This window comes from Anser brachyrhynchus (genome assembly GCF_964034855.1).
Source record: "Anser brachyrhynchus genome assembly, chromosome: 20".
NCBI classification, from domain to species: Eukaryota; Metazoa; Chordata; class Aves; order Anseriformes; family Anatidae; genus Anser; species Anser brachyrhynchus.
This window is the reverse complement of record NC_137713.1, coordinates 4,426,664-4,454,402: the sequence shown is the minus strand read 5'-3', so window position 1 is coordinate 4,454,402 and position 27,739 is coordinate 4,426,664. Positions and strand designations below refer to the sequence as shown.

Sequence of the window (27,739 nt, the reverse complement as noted above, 5' to 3'; positions counted from 1 at the left end):
TTTTCTATATTAGAGTATCCCCTGTGAGCTGTAGCTATGGTTCAGGTGCTCTGCTGTGCTAGGATCTACTCAGACTGACTGAGGAATGTCATGGGCAGTGTTGCTTACTGTCATAGGCAGGAGTGTAGGGGTATCAGAACTGCAGCTAGAGAAAGCTGCTTGAATTGGGTCCATAAAAAGTAGTTTGGGGAAATAGGAAATAACTGGGGTGCCTGACTGTTGGGTGATTCTGGCAGTCCCAACAATAATGCTGTTCCTTCAGTGCATCAGGCTCATCTCCCTTGTTTGCCTGAAGGAAACATAAGCTCTACAGAGACATAGTTGAAGGGAATATACTTGTACTTGTGATGGAGCCTACAGTAACTCTTCTCTATCAATTTGGGAATGGGATTACTCTTTTATGGCAGGAATCTCTGAGGAATAAAATATCCAGGCCTGAATGTTATGCAAATTAACATAATGATATTGCTAAAGAGGCTGACTTGCCCCTGCAGTCCGGACTGTACCAAGTGGCAGGCGATATCCCAGTATTTTTCTGGAAGGATTCTTCCCCCTGGCTGTTTCCTGTTAGATGATGGTCAAACACAGGCTGATTTATTTCTCTGTTGCTCAGCTGCACAAAACAATCTCTTATCTCATGGTTTGTAAGCATGCTACTTAAATATTTGCAAGTGCTATTCAGTTATTTGGAGCAGTAGGCAAAGCTGTTCATACATGCGTGAAGCAGCACACAGATTTGATCCTGGAACAAGCTCAACTTTGAGTGGAGGAACTGGAGAACATTTTATGAAAGATAATATTACTGAAGCTATGTTATTGAAGAGCAGTCAGGAGTATACTATTTTAATTCTTCAAGCTGAAGTCTCTGAATCTGAAAATGTTTATTACTAGTTGCTTTTATAAAGCAAAATATGCGTGTCCAAAAGTGTTAGCACTGTACAAAGTCAGTACAGGCTTCTGCTGTTCCTCATAGTCCTTTATTCTCAACTCCTCAGAGTAAGAATAGTTTTTTTTTTTAAAAAAAAGTGAGGAACAGAAACTTTTAACAACATCTGTAAATCAAGGTATGATTTCCAAGGTGAAAAATCATGTATAATTCTTAATTAAAAAAAAAAAGACTAAAGCATTTACAGAACTGACTGAATTTATCTTTAAAATGGGGAAATGCTGGCATGCAAATATAGGGGAGGTTTTCCATCTGAGATGATACTTGTATAAAGTATTGTGAGAACAGAAAAAGCAGCCTTTAAAATGCAAAAAAACATCTCTTTGAATTCACATAGAATTCTGTGTGATTCCATTCTTTTGTAGGGGAAAATGAGGGACAGTACACTGATCTATTAAGCAATAGCTGTTTTATTATTTTTCTCTTATAAAGTTTGTGTAAAACTAAAGGAAGGTGCTAAGGATCAAGATCAATCTGTCAATTTGAGATGGGACGACATATCTTTTTTCTGGTGATATAAAAAAGATGTTGCAAGAGAGACAACTGACTCCTTATCATAGCTGACTGAAGAGAAATCAATAGTGTGAATCCTATTAAGGCTGGGGAATGAATAAGTACTAAAACAATCTGGCTCCCCAAATCAGGAGTTCAATATTAGCAAGCAAGCCACTGAGATCAGGAGATCTGTGCCTTGTTACAGCGTCATGCCCCCTGGAACAACTGCAGCGTTTACACTACCTTAAAACGCAGTGAGCAGCAAAGCAGCCTTTCTGAGCTCTGTTAGAGTAGCACCGTGGCCACACTTGTGATTTTCCTATTCTCTCCCACATCCTTTCTGTCTCTTCATCTGCTTGAAAGTTAGCTGGAAAGTCTGTGGGAAACTGATAGTATCTTACCCTTCTTAGCATACCCTACAGAAGTACATCTTCATGTGGTTCTTCAGTATAAAATGTATTACTTGCATTAAATGCACATACATTCTTTTAAAACCATAGATCTTTTGGAGTCTTCCCACAACAGACCAACGCCTCTGAATCCCTTTTCACAGAAACAAAGAGAATTTAAGTTCATTTTTTCCACAGTGAAAAAATCATGAAAGACTCTTATGAATCAATTAAACACTATGCTCAGGGGAATTGGGCTGCTACTGGTAGTTGGCATGCACAGTGTTTTAGTACTTAAGGTTTTAAGGAGCTTGGGGAATGGAATGCTGACAATAAGTAATTTACAATTATCCATGCTGTTACCTGTTAATGTTAAAAATGCTTTTTAGACAATGACTTTTCCTCGTAGTGACTCCCTGTTGGGGTACTAAAAATCACAGAATTAAATATAAAATCTGAATAACTTCCTAATTCAGGTTTAACTCAGATTATGTCACATGTCAGCAGAACACAAAATGCAATTCTGACTCGCTGATGTCAAATGGCAGCTCTCCAAATGCTCAATCCCTCCCATCTGGGGCTTCCTTCATCTTGTTCATTTTATTTTCTAGTGAGTCTAGCACTTGCTAGAAAAACAAAATAATGAATGCCAGATAAGGCGTCTGCTGCTTATTGGTGCTGTGCAGACTATCCAGATCTAAGGTCTTCAAGTAATTTTTCATAGATGTGTGCCTAATTATTAATGTTCTTGACCTTTATGGCATATCTCTAACTGAAGACTGAAGCATCGGGTAGCCGTTGTAAAACTCTATGAAGTGGTCTGCATAACCGTGATACAGACTATTGCAAAACATTTCATGGCTTGTCAGAAATCTCAGAGTGGAACAGGTCAGGGAACACAAAGGTTAAGTGGGTTAATAATTAAAACTATAAGAAAATGGTTGCACAGTTGTGACTTACTATAGTTCTGTCTCTCATTTCCTGACTTTTAAGTTTACCCTTAAAAATTCTCTGTTCAGGCTCACAACACATATGTGTAGCAGATGATGTTCTTACCTGTTTTCAGGAAGATTAGCTAGAAACAGTCTGTGCTCATGGTTTGTGAATCTGACAATTGCATGGAAAAGGCCACACTTAGGTTTAGCAAGCCAAGGCTGTCCTCATAATGGAAGGAGAAGCTGTTAACGTATACCAGCCAGGGTGAAGTGTAATTCTTGGGCGTGTGAATTGTTACAGCTCTAGGTTTGATACAAGGCTCTGACTCTTGCTGTAGCTTGTCCCAGTTTTTCGTTTTGGATAACTGCCATGATGTTATAAATAGACCACACTGATAGGTCCTATATTCTGCTAAACCACACAGGTCTGGGTGCTTTCAGATATAGCTTTCTAAGTTCAAAGTACTGCTTGCTGCCAAACTAATTTTCTCTCCATAGCAAAGAATTTTTTAACTGCTCTTCTACTGTGGTTTATAGGAGAGTTAAAGCAGAGAGTCCTTAAATGCACCCTCACCCAGATTTAATCTGACTTTGCCTATTTTCACATGCAGTGCTCCAGCTCAGAGTGACTTCAATTAAACAGTCTCTTGTAGTTTATGTGGAGAACTAAGCCAATGTTCTCCCAGGCAAGATTAAATGCCAGTATTCAGTCCTTATTCCAGGTGGTTAGACAAGCAGCTAAGAGTCCATCAAAGCAACTGACTCTAGACTGCAGCATATTAGCTTAGGCAGTCATTTGACAAGGCGTGAACAACTTTACCCAGTGCAGGGTTTGGAATATATCATCATAAATTTGTGTCAGGCAAAGCTGGATTTGTGCTCAGCTCATCCAACCAATGCTCTCCTAATGCCAAATCAAACTGGCGTAGGCATGGCCCTTTTCACCATGCTGTTCTGTGGAAGCTGATTCATTACTAGAAACATCCTAAAGGTATTTTATGTTTGTATTTCCAAATTCTCTATCCATTACCTACCAAAAAAAAAAAAAAAAAGAAACACAAAAAAAATACACTTGACTCTTTCTTACCTTATTTACAGCTGGAGAAAGATTTCTGGTTTTCTGGCCTGCACAGTTCCCCTTGAACTCACACCTTTTAATCAAGTAAAGGAAAGAGGAGCTCTATATTCATCTCTTTGGCCTCACTGCAAAGACATACAAATTTTAAGTGTACTATTTCTGGTGATAATGGAAATATTCTATTAGGAGAGCAGAAGAACTTATGGTTACTCTTCTGGCATGTCCCAAAAAAGGAATCTGCATTAACCATTGCTCAACAGTTCAAAACTAGCAAAGCTGAAAAACGCCATTCCCTGTTCGCATAGCAAAAAGTAACACTAGCACTGTTTATGTGAAACGCCTGTTTGTATCCTCACAGACCCTAAGGGTACACATTCATCAGAAAATATGCAGATAGGGAAAGATCTAAACACACCCACCATGTTTTCACTGACATTATCGCTATGAAAGTATAGTATTTTCTAAGCCCATTTCTACTTTTTCAAAGTGATAGCAAAAATGTTTGCTTTCTGGAGCACTTAGCAGGATTGTTTTCTCATTTTTGCTTTGTGCTTTCTGAATAGTTCCATAATATATAATAAACTAAGCATGACATTAAGGGATGTCATTTACAACCCAAATGCATGTGCATAACCATTTTCTTTTGAATACAGTATGTAAACTGCAGAGCACTGTGATCGTTTGAGATATTCTACTGCTACTATTAAGTCATCTGTAAGCGACTCAGCTTTAGTAATATTTCAGTATATAATTATTGCGTGTGTGTGTGTCATCCCACTTTGGCAGCTATGAAGTAAAGAGTTTGTTGTCTAGCAAGTTTCTCTCTGCTGCCTAATTTCAGATGTAACAAACCCTGTAAGGCTGCAGTACTCCAGTGCTGTACTTATCTGTGCTTTCCAACAGCTGAGCAAACCGGATGACTGAAGAAGGGTGTTTTTGCGTTTTTAGGATAGTTTTGAGCTTGAATATAGTTTTACTCGTTTGGCAGATCAGTCTCTTTGGATGGTGTCGAAGCGTCAGTGGGCCCTAAACCTGAACTTCATTCGTACCATTCGGAGCTGCCTTCTTTATACTGAAATGCAAGTTTTGTAAACAGGGTAAGTTTTCTGAGAGCTTCTGTGGGTGTTTGGTGTAGGTGTGATGCTTTTGTGGAGAATGAAATCTGCTAAACTATCTTCACTGAATATATCTTTCAACTGGAAGAATACTTTTCTATTGTGCTTGTTGCTGTTTTTCAAATTTATAAATCAGTCTTTCTCCCAAGATGTGCCACATGAACTCCTCAGGCATTCAGAAGTTATGAAATATGTAGTTAACTTCATTTATACTTCTCGGCCTGATGCATTGTGATACTTCCTAATTTCTGTGGTAAGGGGATCCAAAATATACTGACATACAGGCTAACCTTAAAAAGCATTTTCATCTCCTACTGAAAGGTTCAATCACTGTAGTGATTGTCAAAAGCAGAATAGCTGGCTGAGCAGAATAGTCTTTATTTCAGCTCACTAAAATTTCTTCTTTTTATTAAATTTGGAGATAAGCAGGTAAATAATTTTAAAGGACTTTCCACACAGAAGAACATTGTTTTTCACAGAGACTTTTAAAATTCCTGTTAGGTAAAACCTTCATAGGAAAAGAAAAAAATTCTCACCAAGAAGAAAATGACTTTTTCATAGTGCCTGAGGTTTACTACAGCCCCTCAAAAGTTAGAAAATCTTACAGAAAGGTGAATCTCTTTTTATCAAGTGTGATTTCTGCTGATCGGATTTATATACCATAAATAGTGCACAAAATTCAAAATGGACTTTTACTACAGTTCCTCTGGGAAAGGGGATTTCTTTTTATGAGGTAGTAAGAATTATTTCATAGGTGCTAGAAAGCATCATGGTCTGTGCTGTGGATGTTTGAAGGGTCCTGTGAATGAAACAGCTGTTGGTAATCACTTCCTCTCCTCTGCCCCTAAGGAAGAAGAGACCTTTGTGCCATGATAGCACAGATAAATGTTTCTTTTTATTTGTACAATTCTCTTTTTAGCCACTGTGTTTATACTGTCATTGATCTATAGAGATACTAATATGTATGATTTTTCTTTGTCTCAGGTAAGCACAAGGTGAGTCTGTGATAGCACGTAACATACTGTAAAAGTGGCAGAGTCCCATTCATCATTACAGATAAATGTCCTTTCCATATCCCCACCACACTTGAGGTGATGTACCAAGTCCTCAGTGTTCTCAGAATACTCCCCAAAATAATTTTTAATACTAAAATTAACATGGTATTTTTGTCTCACTGCCCACTTCAAATAAACCGCTTCTTTGACAGCCTGTAAGCAACAATTAACCAGATAATGAAAAAAAAAAGTTACAACAAAAGATGACATTCTGTATCAGGTTACGCAGGCTACAGTATTTATTATCTGACCTTCTCCAGACTGTTGCACTGTTTTTCTCCGTACCTCGTAGATTACATAAAATGGTAGTGCACAGGAAGATGATGATGAAAGCAGTTGGTCATTAAACTAACAAGACAGAGGGAGGGAAGAAGCTGATAAGCATAAAAAAGCTCTATTAACTTTCATGAGATTTGCATGAGTATAGCTAAAACAGGAACTGAGTTCTGTAGGACATACTGTCAAAAGCCCAGGCTCAGTTTTCATCTAGACATGCAATTAATCGTGATTAAAAATGAGAAGCAGACGCTACTTCAGCACTGTAGCAAGGTACTTCTGCCATTGTGCCTGCAGTTATTTACTTGTGCGTACTGTGACATCTCATTTAAAATAGTCTCTGTGGCTGAGAGTCAAATCTTAGATGTGCCTTTGAAAGCAGTAGTCCATGGGTTCAAAAATGAACCTTTCCTCTTTTCCTCCCTAAATTGTTTCATTAAATCACTGATGGTTCAGTAGTCTTTCATCACCTAAATAAACTTCAGTGCTACCTTTGACTATTTTCACCTCTCTTAAATGATGTTTGTTGCCTGCTCTCAAGTCATTGCTAAAATGTCTGCAGTGAAAATTAGCTGCAGGTGGGGCTTTTGTATTGCTCCCCCTGTAGATGGGCCATGCAGAAATGTGGTGCTATATCTGAGCAGCTCTAGCATTGCTCACAAATCAAAGGCTCTTCCCTGTGTCCATTGTGTTTTACAGGTTTTAACTTTGGCCTTTATTTTCTCCAGCTCTTGCAACCGCTCCCTCTGACCCCTGTAACTTTGACATGTGCCAGCTGTGTCCCTCTCAACTTGGCATCACATTTTGCTGACACATTTTTTGACCTACTGGTCTGTTTCCAACTATTCTTTTCCTATGAAGTCGCTGCTTTTGTAAAGCTGTTTAGTGCCCATCTCCATCTTATTGTAGTCCCCTATAATTGATTTATGTCAAATACCACATTTGCCTCTTCCTCCGGATGGGAAATGTCTTTACTGTGCTCATAAACTGCTGTGTATTCTAAAATCACTTGGTAAGAAGTAAATCGCAGAATTATGTATGAACTAAGCACAACAGTAACTTGCTTTAGCTGTGCTAAGATAAAATGTTTATCTGCCTATTAACTCATACAACATGTGTCTGAAAACTGTATGAACCACATTTTCAAAGGCATGGACAAAACTTTTTTCCTACTTCAAATATGTAATACCCAAGTTCAGTTTTTCTGTTCACTAATTGTGGTGAAAGCTACCATTTCCTTTGTATGCAAGTGTACTAAGTAAATCAAATTTGTCCTTTATAAATTATTTCTATGAATACTGCGATATGAGTTCTTAGGACATGCATCTACGTGGCATATTTCTGAGTTGCACTGGTATGATATTACATCTGTCTTGTAAACATGTCTACCAGTGGTAGAAAACACAAAATTTTATTTTCAATATTGTTTTTTACGCCAACCCTTTCAAGTTAGGCAGTACTTTCCAATATTTCAGATTTCTTCTCTGTTTGAGTTAGTGAAAAGAAATAACAACTGCACTTCCATGTGTTTGGGCCTTATAAAGTCTCAGTTCTCTGTATTTGGGATGGAAAATGTCCTATATGTAAACATCTATCATATATACATTAACGGATTTATATTCAAATATTTGATATGCCTGTCTCCTTTTCCACACTAGGTGTCATGTCTTTTCAAACATGCTTCACAATCTGCTTTCTGTATCTTGAGACAGAAGTAGAAAGTTTGTATGTACATTTGTCACGTTATCGGAAATGTATGTAGGAAAGGAAAAACATGTAGTTCTTTTTGTTCAATCCTGCATGCAAATGATTTTTATAAAATCTTTGGGTATGGAGGACACTCCCCTGATTTGCTTGGGAATGGAACCATGACCTCGCAAAACTTACTGTTTCTACATTCAGTGAATTTTAAAGGATCCTAAATTCACCTTTTTTGCTTTCAGGTTATCGTTGGTGATTTAAAATGATGCCCTTGAGTATTATGTTGAGAAACAGGAAGATAATTATTCTTCATTAATTACAGAATTCATGTTATGAGCGTTTATAAGCAGATAACATGCATTAACATCTGTTTATGTTATGTGCTGGTGATCGTTTTCATACAGCAGAGTCATAACTTTTTTTTTTCCCCAAAGAAATGTTGAGAAATGTTGACAGCACACAAAAGTCCTCGATGTCATCCATGTGACCATTTGTTTAGCTGAGTTCAGGCTGTGTACAGTATTTAGAGTCTGACTGCTGCTTCTGCTGTTCTCATGCATTCAAAAATTTCAGGGCTTTTTCTGTGTTCACTACCCTTCATGTACGAAACCTCCCTTCCCACATCGTACCTGCTGCACAGATCTTTCTGAAATTTGCCACTTTTCTGAAGTTACATTCTTTAAGAACTGACTACTTAGAATAACTGTAAATATGCACACATTTTAGGGCAACTTATGAAAGCCAAAGAGAACATTGTGCTCTTTGCATTTCTCTATATAAGATACACTGGCATTGTGACTGACAAACACCCTTCAGTTTAATTTGGGCACATACTTGAAGTTTCAGTTCTCCTGGATTTATGGTGTGGATTTTCCACTTGTAATGGAACTTCTCCTAGAATGTAATTTAATCAGTCTTGACTATAACCCTCCAGCCTTGACACATAAAATAACATGTATGTGCCTAATAACTGAAAAATGAAAAAATACTAAGAGTTGCATGTTCACATGTAAAGAGATTGTAAACAGGTGATTTCGTCACTATACTTTCTTGAAATGTACAAGTGTTAAGTAACTGTGATTCTATCTACTGCAGAAATATGATTAAAGATAACAAAGAAATTGTTCCACTAATGGGCAAGAAAACAAATCCATCTGGTATTCCCCCTTCAAACCAGCAAGAGAAAAAGCCAACTGAGAGCACTCCCACAAAGAAAAGGTAGGACTCTCGCTCACTCTAAAACATTACAACTCCCTGTTATATCTACTATAGTAGATATTTGCACTGCAGTGTCACTAACATCTTTATTCATGCTACATATATGAATGAGATAGACCTGATAAACAGAAGATGCCTTCAAAAAATGGTGTGCTTATACTGTTTGTAAGTGGAAGAGTATCCCGCTTACTTAGACGTATAATGTGTTCACCCTGATGGGACAAATACATAACCCCTATCCTAGAGACATCAGACTCAAGCGCCAGCCTAAGTTAGTGTCTCCTATCAGCTAGGCTTTCTGCATCCAATCTATATACCTGTATAAACGTACAAGATTGTGGTCTATTAATGGTCCGCAGTTCAATAGGAGAATGTAAAGTGATCACATGGCAGGGTACACCAGGTTTCATATAAAAGATGCTGGCCTGAAAAAAAGTGACATTTCAAATTTTACATCACATGAGAATGTAAAAGATTATGGGGAGACAGAGGTGGAATTAAAGAATAAGGGCTGGGTAGAGCAGGAGGTTTAGGAAATCCTATTACAAACAGAAACCTGAATTCACTCTATTTTTCATAATTCTGATTAATGAGATTTCTTACTTATTTTATAAAATATTCACTTTAATTCATATTTTATGCTAGAGAATTAATACAATGATTAAGGGTTTGAATTTAATATGAATAGAGAAATAGAAGCAGTAATTCATCCATGATACTATGTTATTGAAATTACCTAAGTTACTGTAGACTGAGGATGGATTTTCATTCATAAACTTTTCACTCTGTGGCTAATTACTAGCTATTATAGTAATTTTTGAACCTCTGAAGGCCTAGGCAATTGTGGCTGTTCTGACATTTATAATTTCTTAATAATCAGAGGAATCACTTTCTACAGAAAAGGTGTCGTAAGTTATTTGAGACCCACTGCCTGGGTGGCCCAATTTCTCCTCCTGTCATTAAATTTAAAAAGAGAAGCTCTTCATTTGAATTGCTGCACTTTGCTTGTAGAATGGGGAGATGAGGTATCTGAACAGCTTGCAATACACCTAGTACTCAAAAAATGGGCAATTCCATGGAAGATTTATAGTTAAAACAAATACTGGCAAACAGTGGCAAATACTACCCTTCACTTAGTTAATCTCCTATCTCCCATTTGGTTTTGTGGCATCAGTAACAGTAACCTTGGGGGTTTTGCCATCTCTTTACCAGCAGCTCAGGGTGTGACCACCAACATTCCTGTAGTATAAGGAATGAAGATCACGTGAATTTTAATGCAGTGGTTTAACGTGTTCCATTAATTACATGTTTCCATGCTGCTGTACTTCTATTGCTTCAAAATGCTTCCTTCTGGTATACTGTGCCACTAAGCAGCTAGTGCATTTCCATGGGTAGCATTTCTCATTTGGCAAATGTATTGGCCATGTGTACTTTATGAAAAGACAGTGACTTCCCCTTCTTGAAGCTGCTGGTATTTGGGTGGACTGGCAGTATGTAATTAAGCACAGGAAAACCAACAGGCATGCTGGGGAGGAGTGCTGCCAACGTTGTCAGAGCCTGATTATGTTTGTGGGCAGTGTTCCTGACAGTATGCACCATGGCCACGTAAGCACTTGGTTATTTTTTGGCAGTTGTCCACTTTGCGTGGTGGTTTTTGTTCTCCCTCCCCTTCCCCCCATGTTATCCCCACATAACCCACATGCCAGTATAGGTTAGGTATGTCAGCCTCCAAAACAGGGCCTACTTCATAGCTGTTGTATAGCTTTTGGTTGCACATGAACACACTCCTGGGAGAGACATCAGCCTGTAGCACACCATCTCCTCCTGGTGCTGAGCCAAGTGCAGGTGGGATAGTCCAGCTAAGCCTGAAGTGCAGCACTTCTGGCTTTCTGTAGATTCACTGTAGCCTCCAACAGCTGGTGGGACAGATCCTGCACATCATAGCCAGGGAATGCAAAAGCAGGATGAACCCATGGTGTTTTCACCCCTTCTTAGTCTCTCTGCCAAGATCCCAGTGAAACAACAGTGATTTACAGCAGCTGCGAATCTGGTGAGTGTGGTAGAAGTGATGGCAATGGTCCTGTTTCTGTCTAGGTTTTTTCCTGTACTCTGAAGAGTACTCTATGCCTAGATAATTTCAGGGACACTGTCATGCTAGACAAAAGTGGCACATCTCGAATGTTAAAAGGTCATATAAGTTTAAACACCTACACACAGTGAATTAACACTGGGATCCCCAAGACATTGGAAAATGATATGAACTAGGGCCATTATTAGATCGTGCTATTTTTAGCAGATATCAATGGGTTGTTCAGTAGTGTCCTAATAACATACTGCATTTTAGCATCAGTATGTGTACTTTGATTCAACAGGATTCTTTGGGGGAGATGCAGTTAAATGAAAGGAAGAAATACCCTAGGGACTAAACCACAAATATTAGGTGAATTGGAGATATTTTTCAGGTGACTACTGGAACATTTTAGATCTGTAAGACAGTTTCTGAATGAGAAGCCTTGTGGGAGTCACTACGTTCACCATTGAAACTCCTCTGTCTTAGATGAAATGTAGTGTGGATTAATGAGATCTAGTAATAACAACCCATTGACTTTGCCTCCCAACTCCGCAGGCTTTTAAAAGGCTAAATCTTCCAATTCTTCTCATATTCGCTTTTCTGTGTTGTTTCAAATTTCATTTCTTTTTCCTATAAATAGTTATTCATTAGCTAGACATTGTTAAATGTCATGCATTGACTGGCAAGATTCAGTTCTGGAGGGTGGAAATGTCTTATGTCATTAAACATGTGACCTTTCAAACTTTCTGATTTAATGTTTATCACTGCTGATGGGTTTGGAATGATCTATTTTGATGGCTCCTGACTGGAGAAATAGGGGCTGCAGTAGAAGAGCGAGCATATTCACATGTCTGTGTGTGTATGCATATATGTATGTCTGTTCAATAAATGTATGGCATTGCATTTAGCCCTTTGCACAGAAGTCAGATGCAAGGCTGTTTTTAGGCTGATGGTGTAGTTGCTTAGACATGTCAGGACCTGATGCCATGCCTCCTAAAAATATCTTGGGATCTTTTGCCCATCTGCCAGCATGTAAGTATCGGACGCTGCCTAAATGTTGGAGTCTGGGATCCTCCCAGGCAAAAGTAGACAAGCCTCTTTCCATCATCTTATTAGATATAATGCCAGCAAATTTAAACTGTCAGCATTGTCCCTGGCATTTACATGTACTACTTTGTTTATTTTATGGTTCAGTTTGCTTTTTTTAACTAATATTTTTAATGCAATGTGTTCAACAGTTCACACTTCTTTCTGGAGATCGATGGTTTTGAAAGCAATGCAACTCCAAATAACACATCTCCCCCTGTGTTTTCAAAACCAATGGATTCAAATATTCGTCCATGGTAAGTTATAGATGCATATGCATTAGTCATATTGCAAATATATCTATTTTATTTTCAGCAGCTACTCCATACTTCTGCTTATACTTCAGAGCTAAAATTTCACATGGCTTTTCATAGATTTTGGTCACGTCAAAGACAGATCTCCATTGGAGGTCAGTTGTTGCTAGATAATTTATCTTTATCTACTGCTATCATTTACAGCAAATAAATCAGGCCTCAAATTTGAATTAATTTAAAATCAATACTATCTTCTTTTTTTTTCTAAGCCCCTTATTTGGGATATGTTAGTACAAATGCCATACACACCTTTGTGTGTTTTCTGCTAGGTGAAAACCACAGTTTAATTTAGCAAACCACATTCCCAGCTCTGTGTGCTAATATCCTTGCTCTGTTGCTCATTAACTACCAAACAACATGAAGATACTGAGTCTGAGATATTTAAGGCAGCCATTTATGCTGAGTGAATAGAGAAAAAATATGACTGGGTAGAGTGCACCAAATTTTTAAAAATTTGAGTGGTACTAAAAGCCAGTGATTATGAATGAGGGAAAATGCATCAAATTTAGCATAAGCTCAGAATTAGCATAAGCTCAGAATTATCAAATGTTTTTGTGTTTGATGGATATCTGGTCAGCTTTTTGGAATTAGCTGACCATTTTATTTTGGTTTCAAAGGAAAGGTATCAAAGTTTCTGCCTCTCATTCAGGGACAAACCTGCACAAGACACACATATGCTTTGTCACCGGATTCCTCACGGTTTTCTGCAGAGAAGTGATGGACTGAATAAGAATGGACTCTGAGCGACCACCTTTGTTTCAAATAAATATCTGCAGGGCAATGTTAAATGCTTGCATTTTTGTCTGTACATCCACTTTCTCAATAGCTAATAGTTTAGTCTCCCGAAGTTATTAACTGGTGATAGTTCATCAAATCTGAACATTATAGAAAACAAAATTACAAGTGAAAAAAAATTGCCATCAATTCATTTTTAAGTCAGATCTGCCTTTAGGAATGTCTGGAAATGGCATAAGTAATTACGAAATACTAATGGCACTGAGATCCTTTAAATTTATTACCTAAATATGTATTTAGAGCCCAGTCTTCGATTTCTTTTAGCTGAGGCTTCCGTCTCAGTCAGCTGCAAAATGTTCTTGAGTTGCCTACAGTGTACTGCGTAGTAAATGTTTAAATCACTTTGTTTGTTTGCAACCCATACTGATTTAACACTTGTTTTGTGTCAGATGACAAATTAAGGATGTGAAAAGGAAGAATGTAAGCTTCAAGGTGCAGCACTCAGGATGTTGCATAATGAGCACTGAACATTAAAAAAAAAAAAAAAAGAAAAAATCTCCCACAGATCTATAATGAAATAACATAGTAAAATAACATAGTAAAACGTATGAAATAACATAATAAAACACAAAACATGTGGCTTTCCTAAGGATTTTTTAAAATATAATAAAATCCTTTGGGTCTCATCCTTCTTACCACTCATTTGAAAATATACAAGGGAGATAAAATGATAAAATTAATGTCAGTGTCAAATTAGATTAATTTCAGTTCTACTGTAGATACTGCTTCCTAGTATTAACTGATTCTTCCTGCAGTTTGGGAAAATGTCTTCCAATATCTTGTTGACTTAGCAGTTATGCTTTTTGTTTTCTGCAGTGCATCTGGAAATGGGGAAGATATGGATTCCCCACAGTCTCTTCAGGATGACGTGACTGAATATAGCCCTAACGTAGACAGTTGGTGAGTAGTACATTTTCTACAGATTAAGTCTATCATAGGGTAGATATCACCAATTTTGTTTGACATTTTTCAAAAATAAGATACCTATGCCTTTCTTAATCTTCAATAATTAAACTTTGAAATGAACAACTCTTAACTTCTGCTTTTCTCAAATCTCATATTATGTACGAGGATTCTTCATATATAATTTCTGTTTCATAGATAACAGCACAGGATCCAAACCCTTATGTACAAAAAGGCATGAGAAAATGCCCAGAAATCAGTATTGTTTAGCAACCATACAATGTACAATGTATTTTTCCTTCAAAAGCCAATTCTCATGAGCCAGAAAATATTTCTTTTAGAGGTGAAACACTGCCCTCTATTTCAATCAGTATTAAGAAATCTTTGTTAGCCTGATGGAATGAACGAAATATACTTTCTTAACACTTCTGAGGACTAGTAATTCTGGTAACTAATCTCACTGTGAAGAGAAGATACATAGCTGATGCATTAATGAGGCTTCCAAAGGAAATCAGCTGGGAGTATTTACGACTGGGGGTTAAGTATTAAATCATTCCAGAGTAACGTATGACCAGGAAAGTTGTGTAAGAAGATGTGAGATTAAAAACAATCTTCTGCTGTGAGTGGGATGGGTGCAGCTGGAGTGCAGCATCAGATAACTTCAGGCACTGAAGTCATAAAGTTGTAGACAGGTCAGAGAAGCACAGAGGGGAGTAATACTGAAGACACTATAAAGACAAGTGGAAAGAACCACATTCATTAGTATTTCTCAGCCTTTGTTTTAGAAAAATGGACAAACTAACAAAAATGCAAAACAAAATCACTTGAAAAATGTACATTGTCATTATAAAAAAGCTCTCAATAGCCACTTCTCTGCAAATAAGCAATCTACAGAAACATAGATCTATGCCAAGTTATATATATGGGAATAGGGCCAGTATATGTAGTCTGGTGTAAGTAATTGCATTTCTTCTTCCTCTTGTGCAGAAAATAAAATAAACCCAAGTAAACTGATTCAGCAATTTCATTATTATTTTTGATAATTCAGTGCTAACATATCACAAGGTCCTGAGCAGACGAGTGCCCGGAAGAAGTTGAAAAGATACATATTTCGAGCAGTATCTGAGGGGAATGTAGAAGAATTGCAAGGTCTGCTTGCAGAGCTGAAGGAAAGATCAAATGCATGTACAAACATGACTGTGCCAGGTAAGCAGTGGAGTTACCTGAAGGAATACTGATACCACTTCCGGCAGCATATATATAGTCTAAAACTAGGAAATGCAGCAGCTACTTGCAAGTGAATTTGAAGTCACTTGTTTTCAATTAAATATGTGCCATTTCTTATTTCTAAATGAAAGATTAAGATACTCAAAAAGCTACCTCCTTGCTGCCTCTGAGGCAACACTGGAGAATATTTGTCCACTGTTTATGATATGCTGAGGGTCTATCTGCACTGTATTCCCAGAGCCGTACCTAAGTTAGCCTTTTGCAGTATGAGACTCAAAGCTGATGTCTCTATCACCCTGTAGTCAGTCTAATTGCAGTATAGAGAGGGTTTGTGATGTATATGTTAGCATGGCAGAGTGGGTAGGGAAGTTACAAAAGGGTTTGGGGTTTGTCTGGATTTACCATGGCAGTGAGATATCTGAAAAAGAAACCAAATACACTGGCTACCTTATTAATCAGTACCACATCTCTGAATGTATCATCTCACAAAGTAGCTGAAATAGAGAGTGAACTAGGAGTAATTGCTTGCTGAATAATATCATATATATCCCCCAGGTCCCACCCCAAATAAACAAAAGGTTAGAATTATTTTTCTTCCACTTAATAAATAATGAAGCCTAACATGATCTAATCTCAAAATTTATTCTTGCAGATTATCTGATGAAAAAATTCACAGCTTCAGATACTGGCAAAACGTGTCTGATGAAAGCTCTACTGAACATCAACCAAAACACAAATGAGATTGTGAATATGCTACTCTCCTTTGCAGAAGAAAATGGTATTTTGGAGAGGTTTATCAATGCAGCATACACAGAAGAGGCATATAAAGGTACTGCCATCTGATACCAATTCAGGCATATGGTTAAATATACTATCAATAAATGTAATGTTTTCTTCCAACATTCTAAGAATGATTTAAATTCCTGAAACAACTTTGATTCATTGTTACTGGTGCTGTCTGTTGTGAAACATCATTAATGTTTCATAATGTGCTTAAGAGATTTCACACTAAATACCTGCGTCTGCTGTTTCAGGCCAGACAGCTCTAAATATTGCCATTGAAAGAAGACAATATGAAATCACTCAGAGCCTTATAGAAAAAGGAGCTGATGTCAATGCTCATGCCCAGGGTATTTTCTTTAATCCCAAACATAAGCATGAAGGCTTTTATTTTGGTAAGTAGAAACGTGATCTCTCTCCAAAGGGCAGGAAGGAATACCCAAACAAGTAAGACAGTATGGAAGATGGGCAAGTGTGGATCATTATTATTAGCTAAACCTACATTAAGAAAGTCACATCACAAGATATAAAAACATCACAGTACCTTATGTAAAGTAACTTGCCAGAGTACAATGTATTATAAACCCTCAGAAATACTTGTAAAACAATTATTAAATGCTGAATAGCAAATAAAACGGCACAGATTTGAATCTGAAGATTTTCTCCAAATAATGTTTTCATGCAAATTAAGTTTTTCTAAACCAAGAGCCAAATTAAAAATAATCAATATTTAAATGTGCTTTCAAATACAAAGATTCTTAGTACAGTCAATCCTATAATACAATTTTAATTCTTATAATAAAACATGAACAGATGTTACATTTTATAATTTTGTAGGTGAAACTGCACTGGCTTTAGCTGCATGTACCAATCAACCAGACATAATTCAGCTGTTAATGGACAATACCAGGACTAATATTACTTCTCAGGATTCCAGAGGAAACAATATCTTGCATGCATTAGTTACTGTTGCAGAGGACTTTAAAACTCAGAATGACTTTGTAATCAGAATGTATGATATGATTTTGTTGAAAAGTAAAGACAGAAATTTGGAAACAGCAAGGAACAAGGATGGTTTGACACCACTACAATTAGCTGCAAAAACTGGGAAATTAGAGGTAAGTATTAGTTCAGTAGTATCTAAGAGAAACTAAGTATAGAGAGAGTCAAGGCCAACCATGTACTCAGACATTAGTGCTCTAGCATATAGTTTTACATGCTGGTTATGCTGTACTATATATCAGTAGCATTCAGTGAGACAATTTTGTTCAAAATAAAAGCAAAAATTTCTATTGCAATGTTGCTTCTGCTCTTCAAGGCTTTCCTCTGACAACACATTTCTGTATCCATGCTATTTAAAAACAGCCTTGCAAACCTTTCTATTGTACTGAAACTCAGAAGTATTGCATTTATTACAAAACTACTATTATACCATATAAAATCTTCGTATAATTTCAGAAGACTCACTAGTACTGCTCTGTTAGGCTGCTGTGGAATTTGGCCCCCATGTATCATCTGTGTTGTGGTAAAGAGTTGACAATGGGTTAATTTAGAAATTAATTGATTAAGTTAAGGGAAATGTGAACTCATGGAAAATTGTGCTTTCATCCTGTAGAAAAATCTCTCTGATAGAAAAGCCAGAGGCATTAAAATACTATATTTATTTCCTGGAGGGTCTGTAACCTCTAACATCACTTATTAAATGATGGAATTACAAATATATTGAATTGCAATACTCTAGCAAATGTGACAGTTATAAGCTATGGGTTTTGGCAAGTATATCAGTGTGCTTTCTCCTTTCCCATGAAGAATGCAGCTGCTTACAAATGATTCTGTTAATGTTTTAGATTCTGAAATACATCCTGAGCAGAGAGATAAGAGATAAGCCTAACAGGAGCCTGTCAAGAAAATTCACAGACTGGGCTTATGGTCCCGTTCAGTCTTCTCTTTACGATCTGACAGAACTAGATACCACCACGGACAATTCAGTATTGGAGATTATTGTTTATAATACGAATATTGGTGTAAGTTGTCTATTACTAAAATTCATATATTTTCTAGCAGTATACTCATTTCAGGTGTGTTAGCCTACACATTTGACTGAAGAACTTGTAAAACAGTAAATAATAACTTCTGCTTCTTAGTTTTGTATTGGGAGCAAGGTTAATTTTATATCTCTGTAGATTCTCAGCTGTAAGTGAATATGGATTCAGATCCTTAAACTTTGGCTAAGTATTTTGGGAGTGTTTCTTTTTCTACATTTGAAGCATGGTCAGACCAAAACTAGTATAATTCCTCCATGGTTTGGTCACTGGCAGCTGCCTAAGAAAGCTCTTGAGAACAGGGCAAGCAAACAGCAATGCATTCACAGGATACTCCACCTGTCCTCAGCAAATTGCATCTCATCAGGTTTTGGAGGCAGGGGTGGTGTTTTCTGTTCTGTGCCCTGATGAAATGCTTAGCACCCATAAAAGCCTGTGGACAGGAGTTCCCTGTCTTTACTAACACCATTATTGCTGTGCTACTGTTTCTTTTCATGGCGTATAAAGTGTTCTTAGGCTGTCAGAACAACACCCTATTTTGTCCTATTAATACAATTACTACAATTAACTTATGTATTGTATACAGATGTTCTAAAAGAAGGTGCTATTAACAGTCATGGAAGCCATAGGGTTGTATATTTACTTAATAAAAACTTTACCTTACATACATGTATTTTAGGCATCTAGGGTAGAACCTTATCACAGAATTTTAGCTTTTCAAAGCCAGAATTTGACATTTGCTAAATAAAAAAACTGTCATAAAGCTTCTGTACGAAGCAAGTGCAGAAGTTCACACTACAGTTTTATCACAATCACGGTTTACCAAAGCATGGCAGGTTGTCACAGCTTGAATTGGAGTTGGCCCATTGTATCTAGTAAATTTAGGGTCTGACATATATGAGTACAGATGTGTTTCTAGATCAGCAAGATACTGAATGAAATTTATAAAATACATACCTGAAATCATCTGAGTTTCCTTACAGGTGGAAAGTTCAAATCTTAATTGTTTGTTTGTTTTCTACAGAATCGTCATGAAATGCTGACTTTGGAGCCTCTGAATTCACTGCTGCGAATGAAATGGAAGAAGTTTGCACGACACATGTTTTTTATGTCATGTTGTTTTTATTTCCTATACAATGTAACACTGACGTTAGTTTCCTACCACAGACCTAATGAAAATGAAGTGAGTACAGTAACTTAACAAACTTTACTGCTTTAAAATGCAATAGTACTTCCTGATCTGTTTTTAAAATGCTGCTGAGTCCAAAAAAACCACCAAAACCAGATATCAGATTATCTGGCTACAGTGAGACCAGGTTCTCCCAGATCAGGTCTTTGCATCTGGAAGGAAGAGATATAACAGAGGAAATAATCATATTTGCGTTTTGTGAAAGTGACCCAAAAGCCACATAATACAAAGACGGGTAGTTAAGTTTCTAAAAGTGTGGGGAGGGGTTTTACTTTTCTTTTAAGAAACCTCTGCTATTCCCTGTAAATCTACCATGAATTAAACTCTCAGTGTAATGGCTGAAACTGGGTACCCAGAGAGCTTAAATACATGAAGCTTCCGGTTACTTTGCCTTTTACCCTTCAGATATGGAACTCAGTCTTTCATTTTGGACCTATCTTGCAGGCTCCACCTTACCCACTAGCTCTAACACGTGGTGTGGGATGGCTGCAGTTATCAGGACAGGTGATGGTTATGTTAGGAGCAATATTTTTAGCCATAAAAGAGGTAAGACTTTTAAATAACAAATACATAACAAAGTAGGTAAAGAACTTGTCTAGATTTATGAATATGCTGATGATTTGTGTAAGGTCTAAAAGTATTCGGCAGAATACATCATTCATTCTGAATGACCCTGGATATTTATTTGAATATGACTGTATTGCTCTGTGTGTAAATATGTGAGGGGTTCTCCTTTGGAATTCTTAAGACAAAGAGATTTTATATTTATATAACACTAATGTTGTCTAATTACTGGGATTAAGTACAGTGTTGAATTAGAACCTATAAAGAAAAAAGCAGGGCATAATTTTTACCATATATTATAAGTAATTAAAAACAGTATCTAGTTGTTAAATTATGCCAAAGATGATAGAAATTGAGACTCTGCTGTTACAGCCCCGTAAAATATTTTTAATTCTAGAAGCTATCATCGTGTCTTATCAATAGATTTTTAGAAGACCAACTTCAAATGCATGATTTTTAAAAAAATGATTTTGAGCCCTGCTTTTTCTTACTACCATTTCTGTATTATATTTATCTGTTTACATAGAGTGTAGCCATCTTTCTGCTTAGGCCGTCAGACCTGCAGTCAATTCTCTCAGATGCGTGGTTCCACTTTGCATTGTAAGTCTGTCATGCATATATTTTATACTCTCTATGTAATACTTATCTATCCTGCGGTCACAGAGAATGATTCCTGGAGCAGATGCTCAATTTTCTTTAGATTATTCGTTTTCAGAGGGGTGGATGTAATCTTCCATACAGCTTTTCTGTATTCACACACTAGTGCTTTCACTGATCAATAACAATACTGGGCGTTGATGTGTACAGGCTGTATTTTTCCCCAAAGTACAGACTGTCTTTATCTCCTCCAGATGCTGTATCTCTTCATGCTGTATATAGAGAAATGTGTTTAAGAAATCTTTTTAATGAACCAGATCTAGTTTTTAACTCCTCCAGGAAGGAAAAATAGTATAAAACTGGTTCACCTGGCTGATGGGAGTATCCCATCAGCTGGTCTTGATCACAGACGATTCCCTCTCCTTTCTAGAATAAGATTGTGTGATCAATAAAAAGAGGTGTCTTAACTATACTTTTCTTTCTCTTTCTACAATCATGCTAATATCAATCTTGTGCTTCCAAGGATCTGGTCTATACCCTATCAGAGTGCATCACATGTTCTCTTAGTGTCTTCCTTGCAGAGAGTTTCATAGAAACATTTTGTTAGACTAGAGCTTTAATTAAGCTGCTTCAAGAGATGGTATTAAGAATTCCTAATATCTTGTCAGCAAAATCAATTGGCCAGCTATTCTGGGGAGAAGGGTTTACTTAAATTAAGCTTTAATAAACATAACCATGATATATTAATATACTTACACTTTCTTAAGTCATCTATTTTATTGTTAAATTATATAGGTTATGTTCATAATGGGGAATGGAATGCAATAAGAAATTAGAATTCAAGCATAAGAAACAAGTCATTTTCATATTTTTCCATGATGCTGTTGGTTTTGTTCTAGTAATTTCCCTTTTACATACATGTGTTTTTTTAACAGTTTTATACAAGCTTTGCTTGTGATCTTCTCTGTCTTTTTGTACTTGTTTTCCTACAAAGAACACCTCGTGTGTCTTGTTTTGGCAATGGCCCTAGGATGGGCTAATATGCTCTATTTCACCAGAGGTTTCCAGTCCATGGGAATATACAGTGTTATGATTCAAAAGGCAAGTATTGGTTTGTGTTTGTTTTTTTTGTTGTTGTTGTTGTTTGTTTGTTTTCTTATCAGCCTTGTTACAGTGATTGCTTATCTATACAATCCTAATGAAGCATGTTCAACAGTTTGGATGTATTTTATAATTCATATTGAAATTTCTTATTTTTGCATTCTGCTGAAATAATGTATATAATCTACTGTGTAACTTCAATAGCAGAGACTACCTTGAATCTTAAAAGTAAGATTTTATTTTGTTAAATATGCAAGTAATTTGTGTTTGTGATTTTCAAATAAAAGAGTTCTGTTATTTAATTGCATCATAGGTTTAATGCCTATATTGTGCAGTTACAGTCACCATTAGAAGTACACAATGTACCAGGCTCTTACTTGCAAGATTAAAAATATATCAGACCTAAGTCTTCTCTTTCCACTGAGGCTACAATCAGTTTGCTTAATGAAAACAATCTGATACTTCAGTGTGTACTGCACATGTATGCTGGCAGAATATATAAGCATAAAACTAGTTCTCAATTTTAATTCCTGATAAATATTTAATTTAATTTTTAGGTCATCCTGCAAGATGTGATAAAATTTTTAGTTGTCTATATCGTGTTTTTGCTGGGATTTGGCGTAGGTAAATATTACTGGAGAAAAGCACTGATGCTCCGTGTGAGTAAAAATTTTGGCATTATTATGAATAAGAACCCTATTGTCATGGTGAGAGCTCATGTTGGGGTTTCTTCTGGACATTAAAAAGCCAAGTTTAGAGATTTAAAGTCTACCTAGAAACTATCCGAACAGATAAGTAATTTGGCTTTTGCTCAATTGCTTGCAATTTCATTTGCATATGGGCACTTTCTGTTTCCTTTTGGTAATCTGTCATGTAGCTGCTGGTGCGTATGTTGCTGGGCAGCTGTAGCTCTTTATTATGCAGTGCTTTTTGAATTCTTCAGGATAAAAATGTGATGTATAAATAAAGCATTATTGTAATTAAAATTTTCTCATGCTTTTTCCTCAGCTCTTGCTGCATTGATTGAAACTTGCCAAAACGGCAGTGAGTGCCATTCCAACAGCAGTCTGGGACCTGTTCTGATGGATCTTTTTAAGCTCACTCTAGGACTGGGTGATCTAGAGATCCAGCAAAATTCAAAGTATCCTGTGCTATTTCTTCTGCTCCTCATAACTTATGTTGTGTTGACTTTTGTTCTTCTCTTGAACATGCTTATTGCATTAATGGGAGAAACAGTGGAAGATATTTCTAAAGAGAGTGAGCACATCTGGAAACTCCAGGTTTGTTTGTGAGTTAGCTTGCTTAATGAAGAATTGATGCATTGGCCAAAATCTTCTAAGCTGTATCTGTGGTCACTTATTGTGCTGATAGAAGGGGGGCAGGTATTGACAATGAGAATCTCCATTTGCATATGTGTACAAAAAATGGAAATATGTATGTTTAGTATAAGGATATCCTGATAACTTCAGAATTAATAGCTATCCTAAAGGTAATCTTATGGCTTGAATTTTCAGTCCCACGTGCTGTCACGTAGCTTTGTGACTTTCATTCCTATAGGTACGTCACCAGGAAGGTGTGTTTCACTATCTGCCCAGAAATCTGTAACACAGCATACTTTGCTGTTTCATCCCTTGAACTTGCACAATGCATGAGTTCACTCTGATTTCTCATATTTCACCTAAGCATGCTTTCTGAGTCCCAGACTGTAATCACGAATGCAGTCAGAATTAGGACTGGAGTTGCTTTCAGTGATGGGCAGCATCCCACTGAAGGATATATAGCCCTATGGCAGAGTGTTGGTATGAAGGTATTGGTGTTAAACCCTAACCACTGAGTCTACTTTGAGTGTGCCTTCTGAGCTGGGTCTAACTAGAGGAAGTTGTGGACTACCTAATTGCATATGCCAAATAACAAGTGGCATTCCATATTATTTACTACTGCTGATGTCTGTATCAATTATAGATGGTGGATGGAAGGGTATAACATGTTGTAATGAAAGATCGAGCTCAAAAACTGCATATGCAGACATTTCTGAATATAGTTAACCATACTGATGTTACCATTTATTGTTAATAGCGAGCTAGAACCATTTTGGAATTTGAAAAATTCTTACCAAAATCTTTGAGGAAAAAATTCCAACTGGGAGAACGGTGTAAAGTGGCTGAAAATGACACGAGGGTGTGCTTAAGGTAAAGCAAAGTTAGAATATTGTGCTGTTGATTATGCTCTGTATCTCTCTTCAAGGTTATTTCTCTTCAAAAGACTGAAATATTTTATACATCTGTACAAAATATCTTCTGCTTTTAATACATAGCTTTTTATGAGAAGAAATAGTAAATACATTAACTGTACAAAAACCCCATTTGGGTTTTTCAGTTGTGGTCTATTGCTTAAGAAAAGGGAAGATACATAAGTTTTTCGTGTAGACAATGTTTTGTAAGAAAACCGATTTTCAACCTCAGATATGTTTTTAATGTAGAAGTGTCAGATTTGCTTGCAGGAGATATCATTTTTGTCATAATCACCTTTGAATGTTAACTTAAAAGTAATTATATTTAGAATTAATTGCTAATTGATATGATTAGCATATTGAAGAAAATGTTTCTATGCTGTTTTATGAAAAACACTCAAATATTTAATGGGAGTTTCAAGACTATACTCATAACGTATGGAATTACAAAATAGTCTGAATATCATTCCCATCTACGTACAATGCGTAACGCTGCAAAAGACATTCAGCCTTTTAGTGTTAGTAAGGCAGGTGTTGATGGTAAACCATGGCAATCCCAAGACGGAATGAGGAAATAAAAGGGGAAGTGCAGCTATGTAGCTAGGACAGAATGCGTGCTAATAACATAATTTATATACAATATAAACAGGATTAATGAAGTGAGATGGACCGAGTGGAAAACGCATGTTTCATTTATTAATGAAGATCCAGGGCCAACAGGTACTGCTGAATTTTACACCGCCGTATTTGTGAAATCTTTTTTGCCTTAGAAATGCCTTGATGTAGTTTTATACCTTTAAAAATATAAACTTGTGTAACCTAGATATTCAAAAACTCTGTTTACTGCTAGGGAAACTCATGGCTAGTATGGTAGGGGTGTTAAATTATTTTTAAAAATTTGGAGAGAGGTTTGGTTACAACTCTCATTATTTATGCCTTGGTACTGAAACATGGTGATGTTACCATATTTATTTTTCTCTAAGCAGTTACATTTGATCTAAGTTTTACATTTTCTTAAGGTATTTGAGTGGTATAAGAGTGAAGAACTTTTAAACAGACAGAATATTTTTTGTTCTGAAACAGCTGTCACAAACTACATTAATTTCCTCTTTGAATAGTTACAGATAGCATTGCAAAATTTAGCAAGAAATCAGACTGATTCTACCTAACAATACAGTAGTTTGCTATGTTTTAGCCCTAGAACATTCATGTTTGTTTTGCGATATACATTGGATGACAAGTGGCTCCTTGTAAATGTTAACCAGGAAATTCAAGATACCAATCTGCTGACAGTGTTGGAAGTGTAATAGAGAAATGACCTAACTTTGAGGTGTCAGATGTCCTTCTGGGAACAAACATCAGAGTGTATGATAAGGGCATGTGAGGATCTGAGAGATTCGTTTTGCAGTTTGTTCTTCAGTCAATTAACATTTGTATTGCTTAGTAGAATGATCTCAGCAACAATGAAAAGGGGCAGACAGAAAACTTTGTATAAGATATGGTAGCAAACTGACAACTTACTATTTAAATAAATGCATGTTTAAAAAAAAATAGTTGTGCAAAAATTTGGTCTTGCATGTACAGTTTCTACCATATCCTGTTTTGTTTATAATGCACTTTTTTGCAGATCCAAGCAAAGTTCAAGATAATTCAAGAACTAATAGCAAAACAACCCTGAATACGTTTGAAGAAATGGATGATTTGCCTGAAACTTCTGTTTAGTTGTTCTGTATTTCATATGTGGATATTTTGGAGGTTGAAAGCATCAGAAGCTGATGTTGAAAGCTTTTTTAATATTTTGGACAGCTGTAACCAGCTGGAACACAAACTTTCAGTGACGTGGTCTGATGACTTTAACCCGTTTAATCAGTGCAGCTAAGCTGAAATAAAATGGACTATTTCACTGGTTCAGTTTTGAGCCTCTTAAAAACCATTGCTGTCCAAGTTTGTGTGCCCATCCAAACTTGGACCTAGACTGTGTACTGGTTAAAAAAAAGGTCAAATGTGAGATATTTCTTCCTTTTGTGGAAAACTGAGATCTTTGTGATCCCAGTCTGATATCTTTTGTTTTCAAATCTTTAACTCATGAGAAACATATTGTATTCTGAAAAAACTTAAGTTCTTGTCATGGAGAAAAGAAAGGCATTTCAATTTTGAAGACTACTAAATGAAGAATGTTATTTTGAAATAACAATGTTCTGGAAACATTTGAAGCTTTTGTATTGACTGTCAGTGTTACTGAAAGCTTTATCCCACAATTTGGAGAAAGCCTCAAGTGGAAAAATAGCCCCTTCGGGTCTCATTAGCTTTGTGATCTGTTTTCCTGTGTATAATACGTAGGGTACAAATGTGGTCTTTATTCATGTGGATCATATGTGGATTTTTATTCATTATTTATATACGTGCTTTCCCATAAAATAATAGGGCAGAAACACAATTCACAATGGAGAATTTCTGAGTTTGTTCAAGTCACAATGTCTTTATTTTTCCTGTTTCTACTTGGCTTTTCCATACTGGTGAATCTTGCTATCACATTGGAAGTTTTCAGGTTTAATTAAATTAATTTCTACATTCAACCACTTCAGAAAGATGAAAGTCAATATTTCTTCCCAAAGAAACAAAATAAGTTAAATGCAATATAATCGCAGACTTTAATTTTTTAATTTTTATTTTTTTAATTCAGAGGCCTGTGTAATACATTTCCATAGCACTTTTTATTTCATTACTTGTGATGACCTAGTACTATAAATTATATTTTTTATTTTTCTATTTGTGTATGTATAAAAAGAAATACTTGTCCTGTGTACCTTTAGATTTCAATTATTACAATACGTATCTTTATTGTCATGGATTTTTGTCATATATACATTTGGTGCCTGTTTTAAAGGTGCTATTTAGGAAACAGGTAAATTCTGTTTTGTGTTTGAATGATAATATGAATTGCATTGGATTCTTACAGCTAAGCCTGAAGTACGCAAAATGGTCCAAAAAACTTTCTTAACACAGAAGAGAACGTGAGGGAACTCTCCATCGGAAAGGATAGTGCAAAGCTATTTGCAGGGATGGTGAACATGTTTCTTGCTACCAAACTGGTCTTCTACAGATGTCCTATCAGGCATTTGCTACGGTGTATGGCTTGGATGGATGGGATCAAGTTGAAATCTTCAGTTACTTTTTTACAGTGCATAGGAATTCCAGGGGAAGGACATTCATGCATATCAATATACTGATGTAGTATCTGAGCATTGTTTGACCTTCTTAGCTGGATATGTGAGTATGAGAAGAAAAAATCCCATATTCCAGAATCTTTCATCTCTGCTGGTTGATTTTGCATTGAAACTGACAACAGAGAATATTGTCTTAGGACTATGCAGTTCCGTTTGGATTCTTTTGAGTGCCAGTTTTTGTACGAAAAAAAATACCTCGTCACATATACTCAGGAACCAGAATAAATGAATTTGCGCTGTACTCCATATTGTTATGGATAGACTTGTCACTGAAAACAAGTTCATATGTCTCTGCACTGTATTGAGGTCACTCTGTAGGCACAGCCATAAAACAGGGAAGACACAAAAAATGTAAGGAACGTGCTGTAGCCGTGTCCAGGTACAAAGCAATGTGATATAAATGAG

General features: G+C 36.4%; 2 protein-coding genes across 7 annotated transcripts in view; both read left to right on the top strand.

The window, feature by feature from the left end:
- TRPV1 (transient receptor potential cation channel subfamily V member 1) overlaps positions 1–4,939 on the top strand; it is a 25,662-nt gene extending 20,723 nt beyond the window's left edge. The window contains exon 21 of the mRNA XM_080562611.1: positions 4,832–4,939. The gene's annotated coding sequence lies outside the window, so the exon portion shown is untranslated. The remainder of the gene's footprint in view (positions 1–4,831) is intronic.
- Positions 4,804–27,739, top strand: TRPV3 (transient receptor potential cation channel subfamily V member 3). Of its 6 annotated transcripts, none has more exons than XM_080562615.1 (18): positions 4,804–4,940; positions 9,086–9,208; positions 12,518–12,622; positions 14,291–14,374; positions 15,426–15,583; positions 16,257–16,433; positions 16,639–16,779; positions 17,222–17,502; positions 18,232–18,408; positions 19,451–19,609; positions 20,060–20,161; positions 20,706–20,779; positions 21,835–21,877; positions 22,435–22,501; positions 22,886–23,157; positions 23,954–24,066; positions 24,757–24,827; positions 25,735–27,739. In XM_080562615.1, exons 2-18 carry the CDS (start codon positions 9,090–9,092, stop codon positions 25,827–25,829), a joined length of 2,238 nt encoding a protein of 745 aa, XP_080418741.1. In that variant the 5' UTR covers positions 4,804–4,940; positions 9,086–9,089; the 3' UTR covers positions 25,830–27,739. The 6 variants fall into 6 exon arrangements, with proteins under 6 accessions (XP_080418741.1, XP_080418740.1, XP_080418739.1 ...); XM_080562614.1 differs by having other exon boundaries at positions 21,712–21,877; positions 27,067–27,739; XM_080562613.1 differs by having other exon boundaries at positions 21,712–21,877.